The 23,276-nt window shown below is 57.8% G+C and overlaps 1 protein-coding gene across 1 annotated transcript in view; it reads left to right on the top strand.

The window, feature by feature from the left end:
• PTPRS (protein tyrosine phosphatase receptor type S) overlaps positions 1-23,276 on the top strand; it is a 96,448-nt gene that overhangs the window by 29,439 nt on the left and 43,733 nt on the right. The window contains exons 2-5 of the mRNA XM_064479781.1: positions 7,690-7,881; positions 13,279-13,424; positions 14,076-14,217; positions 19,380-19,568. Coding sequence (XP_064335851.1) covers positions 7,791-7,881; positions 13,279-13,424; positions 14,076-14,217; positions 19,380-19,568 — 568 coding nt within the window. The 5' untranslated portion in view covers positions 7,690-7,790. The remainder of the gene's footprint in view (positions 1-7,689; positions 7,882-13,278; positions 13,425-14,075; positions 14,218-19,379; positions 19,569-23,276) is intronic.

Here is a 23,276-nt window from a genome sequence, read left to right as displayed (position 1 = left end):
TCCCCTCTCTCCCTTCCCCCCCTTCCGGATCGGGTGTCTCAGGCCTGGCACGGTGGCCCCATCTGTTTCCAATCTGGTCCTGCGCTCTCCGCCCCCTCCTCAGGGTTGTGGCTAGGGTGGGGGCCTCTGCCATGATGTCCCCGTTCACCACCCCCAAGACTGGACTCCCAGCAGGAGGGAAACCTCTTTGTGCCCGTGCCCCTCCCCCACCCTCTGGGTTTGTGTGTAGGTGGCGCGGCCTATGCCATCCAACCCAGACTGGGAGGGGATCTTCTGCCCCTTCTCCGACCTCCTGTATTTGGGTGTGTTTGGGGAGCCCTCTGCCGCCTTGTCCAGCATCCAGCCCCTTCATCCGTTGCCATGGCCACGATCAGCGCCTGGAAAGGAAGGGGGAGCCGGGTAGGGGCTTCCTCTGGCATCAGGCTTCCAAAGGGAGGGTCTTGGACTGCTCTCCTCAGGGCGCCCCCTCATGCATGTGCACGTTGAGGAGGACACAGTGCTCCAACTTGGAGGCCTCCCCAGCATAGGACCCCCATCCATGTAGACTTCCAGTGCCTGCTGATCTGGCTCCCCACTGGTCCCCCCCCAGCCCCACTTCCGGCCAGGCCCCGCCTGCGGCCGGCTCCCGAGCCCCTTCCCCGGGCCCGCCCCCTGGCTGCCCCGCCCCGGCCCCGCCCCCAGGCCGAGCTCCCTGGGCCTCGGCCTCTGCGAGTCCTCGCTGCGCGCCGCGCTCGGGGCGGACCCAGGGACCCGCTGCAGCGGCCCGGCCGAGGCAGCGCGGGTCCCGGGCCCCGATCTCTGAGCCGCTGGGTGAGTGCGTCAGGACCCCCCTTCCTCCCCGAGACCCAGTCTGCGCTGGGCTTTGTCCCTCTCCTTGCCACCTTTCAGGCTCCCGGGAGGGGGGACCCCTGCGTTCCCCGCATACCCCCGCCCCGCGCGGCCAGGCCCAGCTGCCCTCCAGGGACGGCTCGAACCTGTCCCTGCCTGGCGCCTCCCCCAACCCCATTCAGGTCGGTCGCTTGTACTTTGGAAAACTCCAGACCGTTATGCTCCGTGGGGTCCCCTCCCCCTCCTGGCCCCCAGCCCGACCTCCTCCCCCACCTCCTGGGGGCGGAGCCAGGCGGGGGCAGCCTTCGCTGCCAGCCCGGGGGTGCGCTGATAGCGGGCTTCTGATAGGGGGCTTTGGCATCCTTCCGCTGGGGACCCGCTCCACAGGGGAGGTGGCAGGACTACGGGGGTTGGGTGAGGAGGGGTAAGTGGCTGGGATCCCTGCTCTTAGGCGCTCTGCAAAACTCACAGCAAGTTTTCCTCTCTCTGTTTATCTCTGTGCCCCTCAGGCTTCTGGACCCCACGTTAATGCTGGGCCTTGGGGCTTTAATAAAATGGGGTCGGGACAAACATGTCACCTTCCACCTTCTGGCTTCCCATTCCCACCCGTCCCTACGCTTCATGCCTCTGTACCCCCCATTATTGCCCTGAGAGTCTTGCTTCCCAGGGTTCCTACTCAGCCCTGGGCGACCCCAGAGGGGCTTCCTGTATCTCCTGGGCTGCGGGGCTGGGAGCCAAGCCCTGCCTGCCCTTCCTTGAGCCTTACCTTTATCCCCTGAATCTTGAGCTGACTCCCACCCCTACCCCCACCGAGAGCAGATGTAGGTTGTGGCTGGGGGCCATGCCCGCGTTGGCCTCTGCTGCCTGTGGTGTCTCCTGGCATCAGTTTCCCCCTTTGAAATGGATGTGACCACAGGAACGATGTGGGTAATGTGCCTGGTGGGGCCAGGCATGAAGTAGGTGTCTAATCAATGCACATTCCTGGGATGGGGGGGAAGACTCCCATTCTGGAGAATGAGAGGTCTGTGACAGGAGCAGAGTTGTGTTGGGAGACACTGATGCTGGGGAAGCCCAAAGAGGGTCTTGATCCAGCCTGGGGTATCCAGAGGGCTTCCTAGAGGAGGTGACCACTCAGCTGAGACCTGAGGATGAGTGTGAAGGCTGAGGAAAAGTGTGCTGAGTGGAAGGAACAGTATGCACAAATGTCCCTCTGGGAGCCAGGAGGCAGTGAGTAGGGGCACCAAGGGGACAAGCAAGGAGCTTGGGGTGCAACACCATGGAGTTGGCAGTTTTGGAGGCTGAGATTAGGAGACTAAATTTTAATAGACACTGATGGAAGCCAGGGAACGGGGTCAGGGCTGGGCAGAGGAGGGGTCCTTGGGTTGGAGGAAGAGTCCAGAGGGAGTCAAAGCTGTCTTGGGTGGGAAGATCTGTGGCTGTGGCTTGAAGGATGGTGGGCTCCCTGGTAGGAGGGATGTGTGTTAAGAAAGACCTAGAGGCCCGAGGCAGACCTGTGCATTCTGAGAAATGGAGTGACTTGTGGGAAGAGGCAGCAGGGCAGGCCCAGGAGACTGAGCCTAGGCGCTGGGGAGCCCTGGGGGACCCTGGGGGTGTGAGCAGGGCAGGGGCGTACATAGATCTCGGTGTCTCAGGCTCCCCGATGAAGCCAGTGTGGAGGACATGCTGGCCGGGGTGAACCTGGCAGCCTGGGCACCCGGAGAGCGTGGGCTCTGGGCTTGGTTGAGTGCTGGTCTCTGGCCTCAAATCTTAGCCCATCCCCTTCCCCCTGTGTGACCGTAGATATACCCCTGCCCATCTCTGAGCCTGTTTCCTCATCTGTCAAACAGAAGGAAGCGCGGGTAGTATTTAAGAGGGCTCAGCACATGGGGGGCACCCACCTGACATTACCAATTTCTTCCTCCCGGGCTGGGCCTGGCTTCCCAGCTGCCCTGCCCATCCACTCGTGGCCGTGGGGACCTTTGGGGACAGCACTCAATACCAATTGATAGTCATTTAAAGGCGGGTCCCTCAGCTCTGGTCCTAGCCAATTCTGGGAAGGAGGGTGGGGCCGGGTGGGGCTGGCCCCACCCTGAGCCCATTTCCTGTTGGGGGGACATGGAGGCCCCAAGAGGGAGAGGGGCTTGTTCAGAGCCTCCTGGAGCTCGTGAGGACTGGAGCCTGGACGCTGCCTCACACTCCAGGGACCCAGCAGCCCAGGGAGGCTAGAGGGAGGCCCAGGTCCTGCCCTCCAGGGGCTCTAGGCAGCAGGGAAGTCCATGGGCCCAGAAGGGAGGTGGTGGGCTGGAGAGGTGTGGAGGGCGGATGTGAGGGCACAGAGGTTGTGCATCACTGGAGGGCTTTTCCTTAAGCTCCATTGTCATTGTCACTGGCCTTCCCTTCCCCCGGCCTCTGGCCCTGGGAAGTCCCTGAGGGTCAGGGTTGCACAGATGAGCCCCTAGGCCCCCAGGATGGGCCAGACCCTGAGGCATGGAAGGGAGAGGCAGCAGGGAGTCCCCAGGCCCCAGGAGACCTGGCCTCGTGCTGGTGACACAGCCTATTTGCTGCCCAGTCCTGGGTCATAATCACCCTTTTATGCTCCCTGCTCCGCGTGGGTACACAGGGCTGGCTCCAAGATCTCGTGACTTGCTCCCTGGCGCCTGGCTGGAACGGGAGCCCACCCGCCCCCTGCAAGTGAGGCCTGGGAGTCCCCAGAGGCCATCCAGCAGGCTGCATAGGGCCCAGAGAGGGTCATCCACTTTCCTGAGATCACACAGTGGTCAAGGAAGGACATAGTTGGTTAAATGTGGGCCCTGGAACCAAGTCCCCACTCCTCCTTGAGCCTCAGTTTCTTCATCTGTGCAAGACAGGCACCCACGTCTGGCTGGTGGCTGGGAGCAGAAGGTGGACAGCTCAGTGCCTGGCACAGGGGTGGGCAGGGACCTGCCCTGGGCCCTGGGTTCCAGGATCGGAGGCTACTCCCTTCCCTCCTCCCTATCCCCAGCCCAGCCTCATTTGCCACCTGGGTTGTTTCCTGTGACTCCCATGGGTGGCTGTTCCCTTAATGGCCATGCCATCCCCCAAGAACTTGGGGATTGCTGCATTATGTGGTCCCAAGGCACCTCCATCAGTTTCCCCTTCTCAGCAGTGGTGGGGCTGGTGGCCCAGGCTGCTTTTCGGCAAGAGGGCCAGGGAGGAGGCTTGGCCTAGGGCCAACCTGGCCACGTCCCTCCCTGCTCAGAGCAGCCTAGGGCTCCTTGCCCTGTGAGCTCAGTGCATATCCACCGTTCTGCCCTAATCTCTCCCCATCTCCCTCCTAGGACCCCTAGGTACTGCTTCTTGTCTTTCCTCATGCTGTTCCTTCTGTGGAGATGCCCCTCCTCCCCAATTCTCAGCCAGTAATAATGTCAACATGAAATCTGGAGGCAGAGAGGTCCAGGCGCAGGGCACAGCAGGTGCAAAGGCCCTGGGGCAGGACTGTGTCTGGTCTGTTGGAGGGACAGCCAGGAGATCCCTGTGGCTGGAGCAGAATGAGCAAGAGGGAGAGAGGGAGGAGGTGGGGCCAGGGAGGGGATGGAGACAGGTGGTGCAGGGTCTTGTGGACGGTGGGGGGAACTTGGGCTTTTACCCCCAAAGGAGGAGGGATGGGACCTGGCTCAGGTACTCACAGGGGCCCTCTGGCTTTGAGGGGAGGACAGACTGGGAGGAGCTTAGCAGGAGACGACTGCATGGGTCAAGGTGAGCAATGGTGGCACCTGACCAGTTAGGGGCAGAAGAGGTAATAATTGGACAGATTTGAGATAAATTTTGAAGGCAGAGATGGAAGGATTTACTTATGTTGTCCCCCAACCACCTGCAGAAGACCCGACACCGGGTCTTGCGGGAAGCCAGAGAAGACAAGGGGATGACAGGCTTGGCAGGGTCAGACCCTGCGAAGTCCCCCCAGGGAGGGTGAGGGCCTAAGGGACCCTGGAACTTTTAACCATTTATATTCTGTCTGAACCTCTCCTCCGTGAGTCTGTCTCTTGCCTCCCACCCCATTCCTGCTCTGTCATCCAGGCCTTGAAGCCCCCAGGGCTGTGTCTTCCCCCACCCAGCAGGCTGGATGGTGTGTTCGGGAGAGTCAGAGCTCGTGGTCGGGCCCCGCTTGCGCCTGGATCAGCCCCGTTCTGTCCAGACACTGAGAAGGCGGGGGCCCAGCGAGCTCCGGCTGCGGGAGCCAGGGGATAATTAGGGGCCTCTCTGTTTAGAAGGCTGCGGCCCCTGGCTCTCATGGTGCGGGGAGAGCAGGGGAGGCATCGTGGCCAGGGCCCTTCGTGCAGGTGACCCCTGCCCATGCCAGCTGGTATTGTAGGTGAGGAGACTGCGGCTGGAACAGGAAGGTCCCCCCATCCTTGGAGGCCCTGGCCGCCCTGGTTTGAGCCCCTCTGCATTGCGCTGCTGCCTCAGTTTCCCCAGAGGCTCTCTGAGGGGCTGGCTGGCTGATCCAAGTGGTCTGTGCCAAAGCCCCCCTCCTCAGATGTGGTCAAGCTGATGTGCCTCTGTGGGCAGGGCCAGCTGCTGGGGTCACTCTGACCTCAGCTGGCCCTGGGCTATTTCCCCACCTAGGGCCTTCCCCTTCCCCATCGGCCACTTTTTTGCTCTTAAAGGGCCCTTAATGGGGGCACAGGGAAAGGGGCTGGCTCTAGGCTTCAGAGCCCCCATCTGTGTGTCCCCGACCAGTTGTGTCCCAGTGCGCATCTGTGGTCTGACTGTGTGCGTGCCCGTCTGGGCCCATCCACGTGGATGAGGGGGATCTGACTTTGCGTGTCTATGTGTATCGTCTGATTGGGTGAGAGTGTGGTCTGCTAACTATGTAGCCTGTCTCTGTAGCCCCACTGTGTACACGCAACTGAGTCTGTGGGCTGTGTTTCTACTGGCTGTGCCCCGGGGAGCTCTGATCTGCCTCCATATTCATACTTGCCTGCACCCCAACCGTGAATGTGTATTGCCTGCCTGGCCGTGGCCCCGTGTGTATCTCATCTGGCTGTGTGGCTGTGGTCTTCGTGTCTGCCGGTGTGTGTCTGATCTGACTGCGCCTGTGGTCTGACTGGGTACATGTATCATCTGCCCCGTTGTGACCCTGTGTCTGTCCGATTTTGCACCTGTCCTCATTCATGGTCTGTGTGTAAGTTTTATTGGCCTAACTATGCCTGTGGACCCATCTGTGTTACCTGACTGTACAAATATATCTTTTCCTGTGTCTGGTCTCCCTGTCTGTCTGTAGTCTGACTGTGTTTGGGTCTGTCTGTGGCCTGACTATGTGCAAGCATCCTTCTCTGTCTTGTCTGTCTACAGTCTGACTGTGTGTCTATTGAGCACCCCTGTCCCCACCCTCCTCATCTCGGCTCCCCCCTCCCCCGACTCCACCCTGGGCCATGACCCTGCCACCACCAGCCCAGCCTTCCCCTGGGGCCACTTGGGCTGGGCGAGGTGACCGCAGCTGGGTATTTTGGGAGCCAGAATCACAGGGGCTGCCCCCGTCATTATGTGGGCCCATCCCTGTGGCCATGGTGTGGACCCGCCTGAGGCATGGCCTGGGGTGGGTGTAGGACTGACCCGGCCACGAGGGCCTCATCCTTGAGCCCCTCCCTAGCCTTGTGCCCTGGCTCCAGCCAACGTGGACACTGAGGAGGGGGCCATCCCAGGGTTTGGCCCTTGAGGGGGACCCTTCTGCACTGGAGGAGTTCAGATTCTCATGGGAGAAACAGACGCTTAGCAATTAACATTCACACTTGACTTGCAAACTGGGGTACATGCCGTGGATGGGCGTAGTCATTTGTGAGGCCATGGGATGTAGAATGGGTGTGGGGGCTGACCTTCAAGGGGCAGGGAGGGCTTCCACAGGAAGTGACAGTGGAGCTGAGATGGGTCACGCGGTAGTAGGGGGAACAGCATTCCCAGCCAAGAGCACAGCAGGGTCAAAGGCTTGGAGGTGGGGCTGGGCTGGGGCTGCATGGCTGCACCTCCCGTGAGAGGAGGGGGTGAGATCAGCAGGAGTGGCTTCCTCTGGGGGTGATGAGAGCCACGGGAGGTGTTAGAGCAGGGCAGGGACCAGCAGGTATGCTTTGGAGGAAGATCTGTCTGGTGGCCAAATGGGTCCTGGTCAAAGGGACAGTCGGCAGTGTTAGCTGGAGCTGCGTCCTGTGGGACGCTCAGCCTGCGAGGGATGAGAAATTGGATGTTCAGAGCAATTTCTAGAGCTGATGCTCAGTCCTGGTGTGGGGCTCCGTCCGGGGTCAGGAGCCTGGCCAAGGGCTGAGGTCTGGCTTAGCTGGGATCAGGACTCAGCAGCGGTGGAGGCCACCTCAGTCCGTTGGGGCTGACATGACAGAATGCGCTAGCCTGTAGGCTTATAAACAACACGCATATCTCACGGTTTTGGAGGCCAAAAGTCCAAGATCAAGGCGCTGGCAGATTTGGTGTGTGGTGAGAACCCACTTCCTGGTTCACAGACAACCATCTTCTCGCTGTGCAGTCAGGGAGCTCGCTGGCGTGCCTGTATAAGGGCACTAATCCCGTTCACGAGGGCTCCACCGCATGACCTAATCACCTCCCAAAGGCCCCGCCTCCTACCACCATCACACTGGGCATTAGGTTTCAGTATAATAATTGGGGGGGCGCACAATTCAGTCCAGAGTAGGGGCTCAGAACTTTCTTTCTGCCCTCTCATCACTCCATGACCCTCCTCCATGGTCCTGGAACCCTCTCCCCCTCATCCCGTGACTCTCCTCTGTCCTTCTGTGATCCTCCCGCCACCTCCCCCATGAAGGCCCCCGGATTCCTCTGCGCCCCTCTCACAGCCCCTCCTTTGTCTTTCTGCAGACACTGCCCCGTCTGACACTTGGCTCAAGGCTTCTCTTTGAGGGACCGGGGGCCATCCCCCCTCCAGGGTGGAGGTCGAAGGTTGCAGGTCGCTGCTGAGCATGGCGCCTGCCTGGGGCCATGGTCTGGCGTCTGCGGTCAGTCCCGTGGGCCTCCTCGTGGTCCTACTGGTTGGAGGCTGTGCCGCAGAAGGTACGTACGGGCATTTGAGTTTGCATTTTACATGTGCGAGTGTGAACACGTGTCCCCACCTCCTCACCGGGGCTTTGCCGAGCCAAGCCTCTGCGCCCCGTAAATGGGGCTAGTAGAATGCTTGCTAAGCACTGGGTCCTGAGAGGTTTAGAGGTGAATAACAAGGATGGTATTAAAAAGCAGTTACAGTAACGATGATGACGATGTCCGTCTCCCCAGCAGCAGCTCTGCACCAAGCCCAGTGCTAACTGCAGACTTTACCTGCTTCATCTCCCTCCACCTCACCGAACCCAGCATGCCACTTCCGTTACCGTCCACGTTTTTTGACAGGAGAAACTGAGGCTCAGAGTGGGCAGGGACTTTCTTGAAATCACTCCTGAGTGAGCTACAGAGTTCACCTTCTCTTACCACAGGTAGAAACACTAGCCCCCAGTTAGTAGACACACAAGCAATCAAACCTCAGGCAGAGCCAGGGGAGGCTTCTTGGGAGAGAGGGCATTGGAGCTGGGATTTTGTGGGTGTATAGAAGTTTGCTGATGGAAAAGGCATTACTCACAAAGGTGTTAGTACATGGAAAGACCTGGAGGTGTAGAAAGAGGTTGGTGCAGTTTGGGGATGGGCACGGCTGTGTTTCTGGCAGTAACATGGAAAGGATGAAGGTTAGTCCTGGGCCCAATGCCAAGGTCTGTCCCACCACAAGGGGCCCAGAAGAGGTATCACTTAGGCCCATGGGGACACCAAGAGTCAGGCCAGCAGAGAAAGAAACTGGGATCTGCTGTTAATCTGGGTTTGAATCCTGTGCTGCCAACCTGCTGTGTGACCTTGGGCTAATGATTCAACCTCTCAGTGGGATGGAGCTGAGAGCATTCTCATTTATAGGTGAGAAAACTGAGGCTGCAAAGCGGCCATTGTGATGAGGGGATGGAGATCACAGAGTTGGGAGACTCTCCTCACCTGGGTTTGAATCCTGGCTCTGATGTGTGACCTCGGGGTGGGTCTGTGCTCTCATGTATTCGATGGGTTTTTAATAAGCGCCTACTGTATGCCAGGCACTGGTTTAGACCTGAGGGACAAAACAAATATCCCACCCCCTTTCAGAGGTGGTAATCTCGTGAGGGAGAGACACCCACTGCGCTGGCTGGTGGATGTGCCTGGGAGCAAGATAAGCCAAAAGGGAGATGGAGGTGGAGGGTAGTTGGGGGCTGCATTTTAAATGGGTGGGAGGGCATTGAGGGAGTTTGCAGTGAGGAAGTGGCATCTGAACAGAGACCTGAAGGAGCTTAGGAGTGTAGCCCATGGGTATTGGGGGTGGAGAATGGTCCTAGGCAGAGGGCACAGCTGGTGCAAAGGCACTGGGGCAGGACCACACCTGCATATTGGAGGAACAGTGAGTAGGCCTTTGTGGCTGGAGCTGAGAAAGGTACCTGTTTCTACCTTTCAGAGAAATACTCTGAAAGTAGGGGTAGGGAGGAGACAGGGCAGGTCAGGCAGGGTCTTGTGGCCTGAAGGAGGACTTAGGTTTTTGCTCCCAGGGAGGTAGGAGTCCTGGAGTGTTGTGGGCAGAGGAGGGATGCTGGGACAAGACCTGACTTAGGTGCCCACAGGTCCCTCTGGCTGCTGAGGGAGGACAGACTTGGCAGGGGGTGGGGACAGGATGAGGGGAGCCAGGGCAGAGGGGACCACACTGGTCCAGGTGAGTCATGGGGGAGTGTGACCCCGGGTATCAGCACTGAGCATGTGACAAGCTAGCTCAGTGGGTCTCCCGCAGTGAGCCCTGTGATTGTTACTACCGTATTCCTGTAGGCACTGGTAGTGGCCTAGACTCAAACCCAGGCCTCCATCTCCAAATCTGGGGCATCTTGAGCTGAGTAGGTGGTCTGTTTAACAGGAACCCTGTCACCTGGGAGGTCAGTCGGGGGGCTTATGGGCACTGCGATTGGCACTGCCAGCTTCAAAGAGTAGCCCAGGTCCTCAGGAAGCCATTTGTGTGGGGGCTATCAGGCCATAGAGAGCTCAGGCAGGCAGCTGCAGTGTCCACCAGCCAGCACCAGGAGGAGTGATTTCCACCCTAGAAACAGCTTCTGGTCCTCTGGGACCTTCCCAGGGTGCTGTGCGGCCAGCCCAGGCTGGGTTGGAGGGGACGGGTGGGTGAGTCTCCAGCTCTGCCACCAGATTCTTTTTCTGCAGAATTTGAAATGAAAAAACAGAAATCAGGCCAAACCCTTCCCAGCCTCCATGCTGTTGGCATCACCACTCTGAACCTCAGTCTCTTCATCTAAGAAATGGGAACACCCAGGGTGCTCTCCGTCATTGAAGACCTACAACCCTGTTTGTATAAGTACTGCATGCTAACCAATTGCACAGCTAGAGCTCCCCACAACCCTGTTTATCAAGTGTACTAGTTGCAGGGGCCAGACGAGACTGGGTTGGAATCTCAGCTCTTGCCCATCACAAGCTGGGTGACTAGGGGCCAGTCAGCACTGCTTTTGTGCTGGCCATACCCCAGTATGTCTTTCTTGTGTCTGGGGCCTCTTTGCCAAGAAGGGGAGAGGAGGGTTTGTCCAAGTGAGAGAATCTACCTCTCCACAAGAAATACTCTGATGGGGTATGCTGCAGGCTGAGAAAGCTCTTTCAGGATGTCTGGGATCCCAGAGCTGCCCGGAGGTGTCTGCCCTGCAGAGAGGGGGTGCCAGGGAGCGAGTGGGCAACTTCCCTGGGCCCAGTGTTAGGCAGGCATCAAGGTTCAGAGCCCCATTTTCTCAAGGGTCTCCAGGCACAGAAAGGAGGGGTGATAGGGTCCCGAAGAGTGGGGTCCCAGATGGCACATAACCAAATATCTCAGCCCAGTGTGATCAGAGCCGAACAATGGGGACGGGGGGGTCCTGACCCAGCCAGTGGTAATCCAAGAAGGCTCCCCAGGGGAGGCGCTGGCCGAGCTGAGGTTGAAGCTGCCAGCTGAGAAAGGAGGAGGAAAGAAAGCACAGGCTCCCCTGGGAGCATCTCGTTCCCTGGATTGGAAGGGGCTCGGGGTGTGTCCCTAGCTCCAAATCGTGAACAGGCAGCCTGCTCCAGCCCTTCCTTCCAGTGGCTCCCGAAGGAGGATTTTCCCAGAAGCAAGATTCCTAACGCAGCCACAGTGACTTTCTCCTATGACCTTGGCTGGGGACCCATATGGCCCCAGTCACCATTCCTGGACGAAGGGCACACCGTGCAGGCAGACCCAGGGAGGCGAGCCCAGCCCCAGGCTCAGCGTGGAGCAAAAGCATCTCGATCAGGCTCAACTTGGCCTGGAAGTGATAGGACCATAAGATGTGGGGTTGGGGACAGATAGACCCGGGTTCGAACCCTGGTGCTGTCATTTCTGATCTGTGTGACCTCGTGCTAGCTCATTAGCCTCCCTGAATCCATAAAATCCTATCTGTACAGTGAGATTAACTCTCATCACCTCAGTAGCATACCTAGGAGTTGAATGAGGCCACACGTGCCTGCACACAGTGGGTCTACCGATTTTCCAGAGAAACAGCCAGTGTAGCCTTACATGGCCACAACAGTAGAAGCACAGCCTTGAATGAGGGAGGCGAGACCAGTCAAGCCACTGGGACGGGGACTCCATTTTACTCAAAGCCCAGCCTGAATCACGGGTGGGAGAAACTGTGGTCTGTGGGCACCCAGACTTGGCACCTGAGGCCTCCTTGAACTTCTCAGCGCTCCCAAGCAGCTAGAACTTTCTAGGTGGACCCACATGATTCAGTGCTCAGAGACCTGGCGTTGCTCAGGCTTGACTTGTTTGTTCTCTCTCTGCCTCTCTTCAGACCCCAAACTCTTACTTACTCAATATTTTTCTTTAATTGGCTCACCTTTTAATTCAAACCTTAGAAAAATAACAATTTCAACTTAACTCCAAATAGTTCTAAATCTAAAAAAGTTACCAAGGTATGAAGCCTTCTTCCCCCTGTGTCCAGCCACCTGGTTCCTCTTCCCAGAGGCAGCTGTTGTTTCTACACACACACACACACACACACACTCACTCACTCACACTTTCCGCATTTTCACTTTTCTCATCACACAAACAGAAGCATTTGCTGCACTTTTTTATCCCTCATTTTTTGTCCACTTTATATCTTGCTATTCCTTCCCTAGTAGTTTATTACAAAGATATCCTTGTCCCTTTTTATAGCTGCATAGTATTCCACATTGTGGGTGGCCATTTAATCACCCCCTTTGGTTGGATACACAGGTCGTTTCTTTTAGGACCTTGTAAGTATTGTTGCATCCCTTGAGTCTCTTAGCAAGAATCTCAGTAGTAACTGAATTCATTTTGAGGGATAGATTGTTGCATTCCTATGAATGGAAACCCAGTATCCCTTTGGGCGATTCAAAGGTTACTATGAAAAGTCAATAAAAAAAGGAAACAGTGCTAATACCCTCACTGGCTACTGCAGCCTGTCCAGAGGTAGAGGCTTGAGGCTGTCTAGGTATTAAAGACACGGTAGCTCCCACTTGAGACTTTTCTGGAGAGACTTAGCACATCAGATCACCACGAGGGGCCGAGGATGTGGGCACCGGAGCCAGCCCGGTTCAGATCCGCACTCAGCCACCGGCAGGCTGTGTGTCGAAGCACGTATCTTGCCTGGTCTGTGCCTCAGTTTTCTCATGTATAAAATGAGAATTATGATGGCCCTGCCCCTCAGCACCGGCCAGAGGATTTGATGTTACTGAGTGTACACCACCTGCATACACTTGGCACTCAATAAGCACTTGCTCTAGTGGTTGTTGGCATCCAATCACCCGTTCTGAGCTTCAGCCTCCAGCTTGGACCCCTTGGGACACCTCCCACGGATTAAGAGGCTGGAGCCCTGGGTTCGCAGGCTGGCTCTGACCTCAGACCCCTTGGTCACCGCCTGCCTCCCTGTTTGATGCCTCAGTCTCTCCACGTGTCCTACCGGGGGAGTTAGACCATTATCAACTCTCTCAATTATTTTCAGGGCAAAGGACCCTCCAGGGTTTGGCCAGTCACTACTGAGGGCCTCTAGGTGCTGAATTTGGGGGACCCCAGAGTCTTGGGGGTCTCCCCACCCACCATCCCTTGTGGCACTGGGTCTGAGCGGGTGTGCCCATGTGAGGTTGTGTCCACGTTTGAGTGTATGTGGCTGTTTTATGGGGTTGGGGAGATGGGGGTGCTGGGTGGGCTTCAGGGTACCCGCAGGTGCCAGTGGTGGGGGCGGAGGGGTTCAATGCCAACATTTCTCCTCACTCCTCTCTCCAACCCTCCTGTCAGGCCCACGTGGTACCTCTGTGGCCGGACAGGGGATGGTGGGCATGTTTGCAGGGCCCAGGGGGGTCCTGATCCCATGCCCGGGCCCAGCAGAGCCCCTCCTCTTCCTGCTCTATCCCCAGAGCCCCCCAGGTTCATCAAAGAACCCAAGGACCAGATCGGTGTGTCGGGGGGTGTGGCCTCCTTTGTGTGTCAGGCCACGGGAGATCCCAGGCCTCGCGTGACCTGGAACAAGAAGGGCAAGAAAGTCAATTCCCAGCGCTTTGAGGTGAGCCGGGGCAGGCGGCAGGGCGGGGGGAGAAGGCAGCTCGGGGCCAGCCCCACCCCTGGGCCATGGAAGCCTTCCGAGAAACCTCACCCAAATGATGGGGAGGCGGGTATAGCTCAGTGGTGGAGTGTGTGCTTAGCATGCAGTTCAATCCCTAGTACCTCCATTAAAAAAAAAAAAATTAAACGTTCCCCAGGTAGAACGTGGGCCTCTAGGGCTGGGCGGCCTGTCCAGCCCAGGCACCTCTCCTCTCCCACCCCCTCCCTGTCCTGCGACCCCACCTGCCTGCTCAGCGAGGGCCCTGCGAGGCTCGCTTGCTCTGCCCCCTTTGTGCTGTGTGGCTTGAAGCCATGCCCTGCTCTCTCTGAATTTTATCTCACCACTGCACAGAGAAGGGCATTCACAACTCTGTACCCATGTATGTGGTCAGACACACACATTCCAGTGTCCCTTCACACAGTGCCTGTCACACAGACTTAGGTGTGCATGTCACACGCCCACTTCCACACCATACCCTTTACTTGGACAGACCCAGTTTTCCACCTCCAGTGTGTTTACACAGACATACACACATGGGTGGACAGCCCCCAGCTCCTCTCCTGTCACCCCCGGCCCCAGCCTCACCCTGACCTTCTCCCCTAACCGCAACAGACGATCGAGTTTGATGGGAGTGCAGGGGCCGTGCTGAGGATCCAGCCACTGCGGACACCGCGGGATGAGAACGTGTATGAGTGCGTGGCCCAGAACTCCGTCGGGGAGATCACGGTCCATGCCAAGCTCACTGTCCTCCGAGGTATTGGGGTTGGGGACCCTGAGGCGGGGTGGGGGAGGAACTGGGTCCTGGACTTCAGGGACAAACGCTAAAGGGAATGTCTTGTTTTAGGTTTTTTCTTTCAAGGGGGGACATTGATCTCCTTTTTCCAGCCCATATTACCACTGGGGCCCAGAGCTTGGTGGGAGTGGTTTATTGAGCCTTTGCAGAAAAGAGGAGTGTTACAGGACTAGAATCACGCCCATTTGTCATCTTCATCGTGCTTTTCTGATTACAAGAGGCTGGTCCAACTCAAACTGAGAATTCATTGGCTCATGCAATTAAAATGTCTGTGGAGCAGCTAGCTTCAGGTTCAGCTGTATCCAAGAGCCCACATGATGTTGTCAGAGCTCACTTTCTGTCTCTGGGTTTGTTTTCTTCCATATCAACTGTATCCTCAGTGAGATTCCCCGCATTAGCTCCAGGCTTCTGCCCCCCACCCTCCCCAAACACAGAAAAGAAAGGACTGAATGCCCCAGGACTGCTGTTCGTTGGCCCAGCTTGGGTCAGGTGATTACCCCTGAGCCGGTCACTAGGGCAGGAGGAACAGATACTCTGGTTGGCAGAGTCCTCCCTGGAGTCAGGGGTGTGTCAGCACGTAGATGGGGTCAGTAAGTGGTGGTTTCCCCAAAGGAACAGAGGAGGGTTAGAGGCTGGCTAGGCAGAAACAGCTAATGCTACCTGCCCACACATTCACATGGAACCTTTGTGGGGGCTGCCTGCTGGCCTCACTCAGGTGGGCTGCGGGGCACCAGGAGATTGCTTCCTTATTGTAAAGCAGCATCGTTCAGACAGTCTCACCAGTCTCGCCACAAACCTGCCCCTCTCCCTCCCACCACCCCTCCCCCTGGCTGCTCCCTACTGCCTTGTCCATTGTAACCCAGGGGCTTCAACTGGAGTTCACATCCTGGAGCTGCCACCCTGTAGCTGTGTGACCTTGGGCAAGTTAATGAGCCTCTCTGAGCTGCAGTTTCCTCATTGGGATAATAATGCCAGTTACCCCAAGGGAGTGTGACATGAGCCACTTGAGTGGACGATACAGGTGGGGAGCCAGTGCGGTGCCACGTGGGGAACAAGCATTTGGTGGATCCTACCTTCTGGTATTATTATTACCATCATTATTATTCTAGTTGTAATAGGACAGCTGCCACCAGCCCTTCTGCAGCTGTCAGGTGGGTGGCTGAGTTCTGCCTGTCGCCTGCACAGCCACCCTGACCCTCTCTGATCTATAAGTACAAGCCACAGCCAGCCATTAGAGGGCAGGTGGCCCCCACGTGTGGCTCCCAGGTTAGAAGCCTTCCAGCATCCTCCCATGGTCAGCTGGGGGCCCTGCGAGGAGTCATCGCACTGGCCGCGGGGGTACTTTGTCCCAGACCCTAGTGTGCATCCACACTCAGAAGGCTCTGCCGTTCCCGCCTGGAAAGTCCTAGTCATTTTTAAACAAGAGGTCCCATAGTTTCGTTTCGCGTGGGTCCTGGAGCCGGTCCGGCTGGTGGATGGAGGGAGGAGGCGGGAAGGGGGAGGAGGCGGGAAGCGGGAGGAGTCCACGCGCCCCAGCCCGCCCCACCCCTTCCCAGCAGATATTTTCGCCCTGACCTTTCCTGGGCACAGACAGAACAGCCTGCCTCCCGCTGCCCCCCGTGCCAGCCTCCATTGTAAGCGCTCAGAGAGTTAAAAGGACAAGCTGTGAATCTATTAACCGCCCAGTCCCCAGGAGTCTGGGAAAGACACATCCCCGCTCCCTGCCCCCATCAAGGCCCTCAGCATCTCTCTGTTCTTGGGCCGCTTAGAAGGACGTGGTGCTTGGTCTGGGCGCCCAGCCCAGAGCGTTTGACCCGGAGTGCCTGTCCCCCCTGCCTCCCCCGCCTCGGGGCCCGGAGTCCCAGGGACCCCTGGCTGAGCAGGGAGGTCTGGGTGGCCAGGGCCCAGCGCTCCCTGCCTCCCTTCCTCGGCCACCATCTGATTGTGGACCCTGCTCACGCCTCCCGCGCTGTTGTTTTAATTAAACTCCGAGGAATCGGGCACAATGTGGTACTCGAACATTTTTGTTTAATTAGGAGCTCTCTGTAACGTCAGGCGGCCGCAGCCTCCCCCACCCTGGCTGGCTGCTGCCCAGCATGCGCTCACAGCCCCCAACCCCACCCGCTGGGGGCCGCGCACACAGAGGAAGTGCTCACGTGGGGTGCTGGTGAGCTCAGGTGCACGCACATGTGCACCCGTGCACAACAGGCACACAGAGGGATGCCAGCACGTTCAGGCCAGCTTGGAGCACCAAGAATTGAGGCCCGGTGGTTTTGGCCCTAACCCCCGATGATGTCATCAGTAGCCAATCAGAACCACGGGTGGCGTGGCCCAGGCCTGGGCTGGGAAGGAACACAGCAGGCTTGAACCCGCTCAGATAGGCCACCCACTCAGACCCTGATGGGTCCAGGCCGGGTCTGGGGGTTTTGCAGCCACCAGCCCCATCCAGCTTTCTCCAGGCTCAGCCAGGCCTGGATTCAAATCCCAGCCTTGCTGTGTCTTGGCTGTATGATCCCGGCCAGGTGTGCGTCTGTCGAGCCTCAGTTTCCCCTTCTATGAAATAGGTCCCATCTCTGAGGAGCGCGCAGGAAGCTGCCTTACAGTGCCTGGTCCATAGTTAGTGCTCAGGACTTGGAACTGGGCTGTCTTCCTCCACGAAGTGACCCCTCCGTGGGCGGGAACCACAGCTCTCTTATTTAACTAGGGAAACCCAGTGATGCGGCCCTGGCCTCCTCTTCCCCAGCTGCCTTGTCCATCCCCCAATCCCCACACCATGCCTAGTGCACCTCCTGGACATCTGTAAGCAAATACACACGTATTATTTCCTTTTCATACAAATAGCAGCATTTTCTATACCTGGAGGCGGCAAGCTGCTTCTGTAAAGTGCCCGAGAGTAAATATTTTTGATTCTGCAGGCCAGATGGTCTCCGTTGAAACTTCTCAGTTCAGGAAAGCCACCGCTGATGACGAGGAAACCAAGGGGCGTGGCCATGTGCCAATAAAACTTTATCAACGAAAGCAGGCAGGAGGCCGGATTGGGCCCCGGGGCTGTAGTTTTCGATCCTGGGTCCACACCGTCTTTGATTTTGAACTCTGTCCCCTTAGCAATGCATCTTGGACTTTGTTCCAAATCTATAAGGCAATTCTCTCTGCTTGTCTGGGGGTCCGTCCCATGGACAGCCTGGCCTGTCTGTGATGAGTCTCTGCTGACGGGTGTTTGGGTGGCCTCCAGCTTTCCGCTACTGCTGTTAGCGCCTCAGGACTCCCCTGCCTTCCTCCCTTAGGGCACAGGCCCAGGGAGCCAGCCGCTGAGCTGCGGGTTCGGGGAGGGTGTCAGGTGGACGGCGCCAGGTCGCCCCTCCTGGTCGCACTGTACCGACACCAACGAGCGATCATGCCGGCCGCAGGCGAGCAAGCCTGTTTCTCCTCCATCCTGTCAGCATTGTATGTGATCACTTTTTTGTCGCTTGTCTGTCAGGGCTGGGGCGGGGACTGTGTTCGTCTTCCAGGGCGGCTGTAATAGAGTCCCGCAGCCTGGGCGGCATACATCACGTCTTTTCACAGTCCTGGCGGCTGGAGGCCCAAGAGCAAAGAGTCTGCAGGGTTGGTCCCTCCTGAGGCTTCCTTCCCTCCATGGCTTGAACATGTGTGTCTTCTCCTGTGTCCTCACATGGTCTCCACTCTGTGTGCGCCTGGGTCCTCATCTCTTCCTTATGAGGACACCAGTCATGTTGCATTAGGGCCACCCTGATACCTCCTCTCGCCTTATGGTGCCCAACTAAGGTCTAATTCTGAGGTCCTGAGGGTTAGGGCTTCGACATACGAATTTGGGGCAGGGGACACATAAACAGCTAGTGGCTGTTTTAATTTTAGCTGAGGAAGCCTGCCCCACCCCAGGGGACCCTTTGTCCATTGTGGATGACAGGCCAGACCGGAGCTGGGGGTGTTAGGGGTCAGAGCAAAAGGAACCTGGAGCCAGGTGCTGGAGGGGGAGGCACCTGGCAGGAGGCCCTGCAGCTGCTCCCCCCTCATCCCTCCACCCCCACCGCCAGCTCCAGCTGAGTCCAGCCACGGAGCCCACGGTGCAGTTTGCAGAGGACATGAATGAAGCCCACCTGGCTCAGGCCAGACCCACATTCTTGTCAGTCCCTGGAACATGGGGACCAAGAGTCTTGAGGGAGGGGCAATTTCTCCTCGTGTCCTAAACCCCCTTTACCTAGACGTTGGCCAGCAAATGGGGAGACTCAGGCCTGGAGGGGTGGTGCCTCTCACAGGTTGGCAGTAACTGGGGCTGAGTCATGCACTCAGTTATTAAGCACCTACTGTGTGCTGGGACCTGAATGGGGTAATAGGGACACTGTGGGGACACAGATAACATTGTGATCCGTGGAGTTCGATGCTCAGTTGTTCTGGAGTCCAGGGGGACTTATAACTTGGGGCCGTGAGCTCGCCCAGAGGATGTGCCTGAGTCACCGAGGGGTGATGCAGGAGGGAGCAGGGACTCTGGGGAGCAAGGTGGCCAGTGTGGTGAGACAGAAAAGGTGAGAAACGTGAGGCTGGTGTGAGATCGGGCTGCTGCGGCCTGCGGGGGCCAGCACTGGCGAGGGGCCTGTGTTCCTACAGAGGGTGGTGGGGACCACGGCAGGACCAGCAGCAGGAGTGTGATGTGGCCCTGTTTCGAATTTGAAAAGCTCCCTCTGACTGCTGTGCAGTAACGCAAGGGTTTTGTAGCCCCACCACTGCTGACGTGGAGTCAGATCATTCTCTGGGGGACCGTTTTGGGCACTGTGGGGTGTGGAGCAGCCCCTCTGGCTGCTCCCCATTTGATGCCAGGAGCCTTCCCCCAACTCATGACAGCCATAGATGCCCCCAGATACGGCCCAGTCCCCTGAGGAGGGGCAGGATTGCCCCGAGCGAGAGGTGCCGGTCTTGCCTGGTGTCCTTCCGGTGGCTCCCCCACGTGAGAGTGGTCCTTCCGATGAACAGAGGAGGAAGCAGGCTATGGGAGGTCACCCAGCCAGGCAGGGGCTGGACCAGGGCTGTCCTGCCCCCGAGCCCCACCCTGGAGGGATGGCCCTGCGGTGACTGGGCCTCAGCTTTGCTTTTCCTGTCTCCACCCTCAGAGGACCAGCTGCCCCCCGGTTTCCCCAACATTGACATGGGCCCCCAGCTGAAGGTGGTGGAGCGGACGCGGACAGCAACTATGCTGTGTGCTGCCAGCGGCAACCCTGACCCCGAGATCACCTGGTTCAAGGACTTCTTGCCCGTGGACCCCAGCGCCAGCAACGGGCGCATCAAGCAGCTGCGATCAGGTAAGTGCAGGTGGCCAGGAGGACGTGGGAGCCACAGAGGACAGCAGAGAGCAGGCAGTGTCTCCAGGGCCCAAGCCCCGAGTACTGATGAAGGATAGGAAAGCAGAGCTAGTGTGCAGCCATGGAGGGTGTTGGTGTTGAGGGAGAGTGTCTTCAGAGTGGAATTAGTAGGGATATAATAGGGTGCAGACAGGTAGGGGTAATGGGGAGCTATGGTGGATGGTAGGAGGAGGGTTCTTTAGTGCCTGAGTGGGGATATAATGGACCCAGATACGCACAATGCTAGGGAGCTCCAGAGACCATAGGGACAGAGTGTCTCTGGTACCTAAGTGAGGTCCAATGAGGTGCAAGTAGCTGAGGTGATGGAAAACCACAGAGGATGGTGGGGATCTCCAGGGACCCAGCAGTGGGGACACCAGGGGACAGACAGACAGGTGATGGGGAGCCTTGGAGGGTGGCAAGGGAAGGCCACCTTCACTGTCCAAACACTGGCTATATAACGGGGCACAGTCAGATAACGGGGAGCCTTGGAGGGTGGCAGAGGGAGAGCACTTTCTGTGCTGAAGCAGTAGGCTTGTCCAGTGAGGATATAATAGTGTCCGGATGGGTAGGAGTAGAGGGCAGAGTAAGGCAAAGAGGATTTCCAGTGCTAAAGCTGGGATAGTGGGCATAGAGAGGTAAGTTAATGGGGAGCCATGGAGAGCTGCAGAGAGAGTGTCTGCAAGACTGAGGTGATAAGGACGTGATAGAGGCAAAGACAGGCAGAGGGTGGTGGTGGAGGACTGCCTGTGATGGGGCAATTTGTCCAGGTCCTGGCTGGGCTAGGAAGGACCTGGAGACAGAGCCCAAGGCCTTGGCCACCTTGGGGCTGGGTACTTCCACAGTTGTGTCTCGGCATAGCACCCCTGTGCCCCTTCTGTGAGTCCATATGTCTTGGGGGCTGTATGTGTGTTGTGTTGGTTGTCCCACTGCTTCGCAAACGTCCGTGTGTATGTGTCTGGGCCCCCCGTGTGTCCTGACCTGCTTCCCGTGTGTGGGCACACACAGGCATGCCACCAGCACACGGGTCGCCTTTCCCCTCCCAGAGCAAAGCTTATCCACGTGCATCTCGGCCACACGTGTCTCCACGTGACAGTCCCTCCTGTGCGCACGTCTCAAGCTGGTCCTTGTATGTGCAGACACGTGTGTGGTCAAGATGCTCTCTTGTGCACTCACACGTGTTTCAGTCCATCGTGAGTACACGTGTTGGGGCACCTCCTTCTTCCTCCCTCCCCTTCCTCTGAGGACCCCACCCTGGAGCCACCCCTGCCTGAAGGCCTCCCCGTTCTCAGCGCGGTCCCCCACCACCCACTGCTCAGCCTCGTCCTCCAAGGAGTCTGTCTGCCCACCCTCTGCTTCCTGCTCCCCCCCAGCCAAGACCCAAACCCTGAAAAGGGGCAGACGTTAAGCCCAGAATTGCTTCCCTGGAGAGACCCGGCCCTCGCCCTGGGGAGAGACGTAGCCTTCCCTGTCCCGACCTATCTGAGGATGTCCGCAGCTTGGGGGTTCCGCCGGAGGAGTGATGGCAGCCTTGGGAATCCAGTTGCTTCCCTGCTGGTTTCTACCATCGTAGCCCCGACGCAGTGAAATAATTAAGAGCATGGAGCTCAGTGTCCACTGTGTCTTAGAGCACGTCCTCCTCTCGGGTCTCGGTGTCCTCATGAAACATGCCTACTCCTAGCGTTATTGTGAGGGGCCCCTGAGGGCTGCCGGGCACGTACCGAATGCACAGAGAGCATCAGCTGCTTTACTTATCATAGTCAATCTGATTACTATTCTGACCTCCCCTCCCACCCCCATGAGGATACAGGCTTCTGCATAACCACCCGTTAATGTTCCTGTTCTTTTTTCTTGTCCCTCCGTTGTAAACGTTCAGAAACCTTTGGTAAGTTTAATTTCTTCACCAGTCAACAACTAACGCCCCCCTCCTGTGTCCACACCCCCGTCCTTTCCCCTCAGACTAACAGCCACTGTGACAGTAACTGTGACCCACTCCACGTGGCATGTTTACTAACGCGTCCCCTCACCAACCCCGTCTCTGGCTGCCCAGCCCTCCCCACCCGGGCACCAGGGGGCTGCAGAGAGAGTAGTCCAAAAGGAAAAGAGGAAAAAAGACATAGCCACAAGGGGCCGGCCAGACCCCACAATGGGAGCTGCAGGAAAACCAGGGTATCCTTGGGCCAGGGGAGCTTCACACATAATAGTCATCCTGCCCTATTCTGGGCCTTGACACTGCTGGAAAGTGGTGAAATTATAGAAGTTTGGGGGCTGGGTCTAGGGGGAGAGGGGAATGTTCCAGCTGGGCTAGTCCTGGGCAAGTCGCATCCTCTTTTCCCAGCATCCAGCCCAAATCCCCTGAAACCAACTGCTGGGCTAATTCTTACTAAGGTGACAATGACTGATATCAGCCCATGATAGTCACTCTTTACCTTTAATACACAAGAGGTATATCCTTTCCTCTCAGTATATTAGCCATAGGTTGTTTGGCCACCTTGGGAAGTTCTGTCCTTTGGCCTCTGGCTTCTGTCATCGTAGTCCAAGTGCAGTGAAGCAGTCCAAGCAGGAGCCGACCTAGATTCCTACTGACCTGGATTCTCGCTCTCCACAGTGCAGCCTTAGGCAAATTCCCATCCTGCCTCCTCCTGCCTTGTGAGGAGGAGGAGTGGCCCCATCAGGTTGGGGATTTTGTAAGAGATAACATAAGGCCCCAAAAAGTTCAGGCTGGAGGGGCCCCAGCCTGGGAGGCTGGAGAGCTGGGTTTAAGCCCCTCCACCCCCCACCTCTGACTCATGGTCCCTGATGGGCCTCAGTTTGCCCATCTGCAAAATGGATCTGGGCCAGGCAGGAAAGAACTGTGTTTTATCATCCTCAGCAGCTTCTCTGCCCTGACCGTGGGGTGCCCATGTCCTCAGTGGGGTTATCAGCTATCGGCAGAGAGAGAAGGGCCCCAGGTCTCCCCTGGGAAGATGAGCTGAGGGTGCAAAATTCCAGCCTGGGGCCACCTTTTCCGGTTTCCTGAGCAGCCCTGCCCCCAGCACCCGTGGAGACACGTGCAGGTCCTCTTCCTCTTTTCCTTTTGGAAGTTAAGAAGTCTGCAGGGCCCTCCCTCTGCCCTCTGTCCCCTTTCACTGCCCTCCCCGTCCCTCCTCCTTGGCCTGTCTGTAACACCTGCCCTTTGCTTTATTAATGCCCGGCCCTGGGGCACTAACCCCTCTCCGCCGTCTCTAACAAGATTACCTGAGACCCCCATTATTCCCTGTCCCTTCTGAGAAGGAAAGTAGGAGGGAAGGTCATGGACCTCCCTCAGCCCTGAAGGAAGGCAGCCTACGAGGCCACGCCAGGCCATGGACCTCCCAGGGCCATAGCCATGCCCCTCAGGCCAGTCCAGAGGGGCTGCTAGACTTCTCCAAGAGATTCTCACCTCCTCCAGGAAGCCCTTCTGATTGGCCAGCCCTCAGACCCCATCCTGCTCCTTCGAGCATTGCCTCGCCTTCCTCAGCAAGGCCTGCAGGGTCCGTAGGCTCAGGGCTGCCTCCGCCCCCTCCCAGCCCTGGGGCAGAGTGAACAGGCCTGGCTCGTGGCCCGGCCCCGCCTCCCTGGGGCCCCCCCGGCCCCCTAGGACTGCCTTCTGACTTTCACCTGACTCTCTCTGCTTCCCTTACAGAAAGC

Source organism: Camelus dromedarius, chromosome 27, assembly GCF_036321535.1.
Source record: "Camelus dromedarius isolate mCamDro1 chromosome 27, mCamDro1.pat, whole genome shotgun sequence".
Lineage (NCBI taxonomy): Eukaryota > Metazoa > Chordata > Mammalia > Artiodactyla > Camelidae > Camelus > Camelus dromedarius.
Note: the sequence above shows the minus strand (reverse complement) of the source record. Positions and strands in the feature narration are given on the sequence as shown.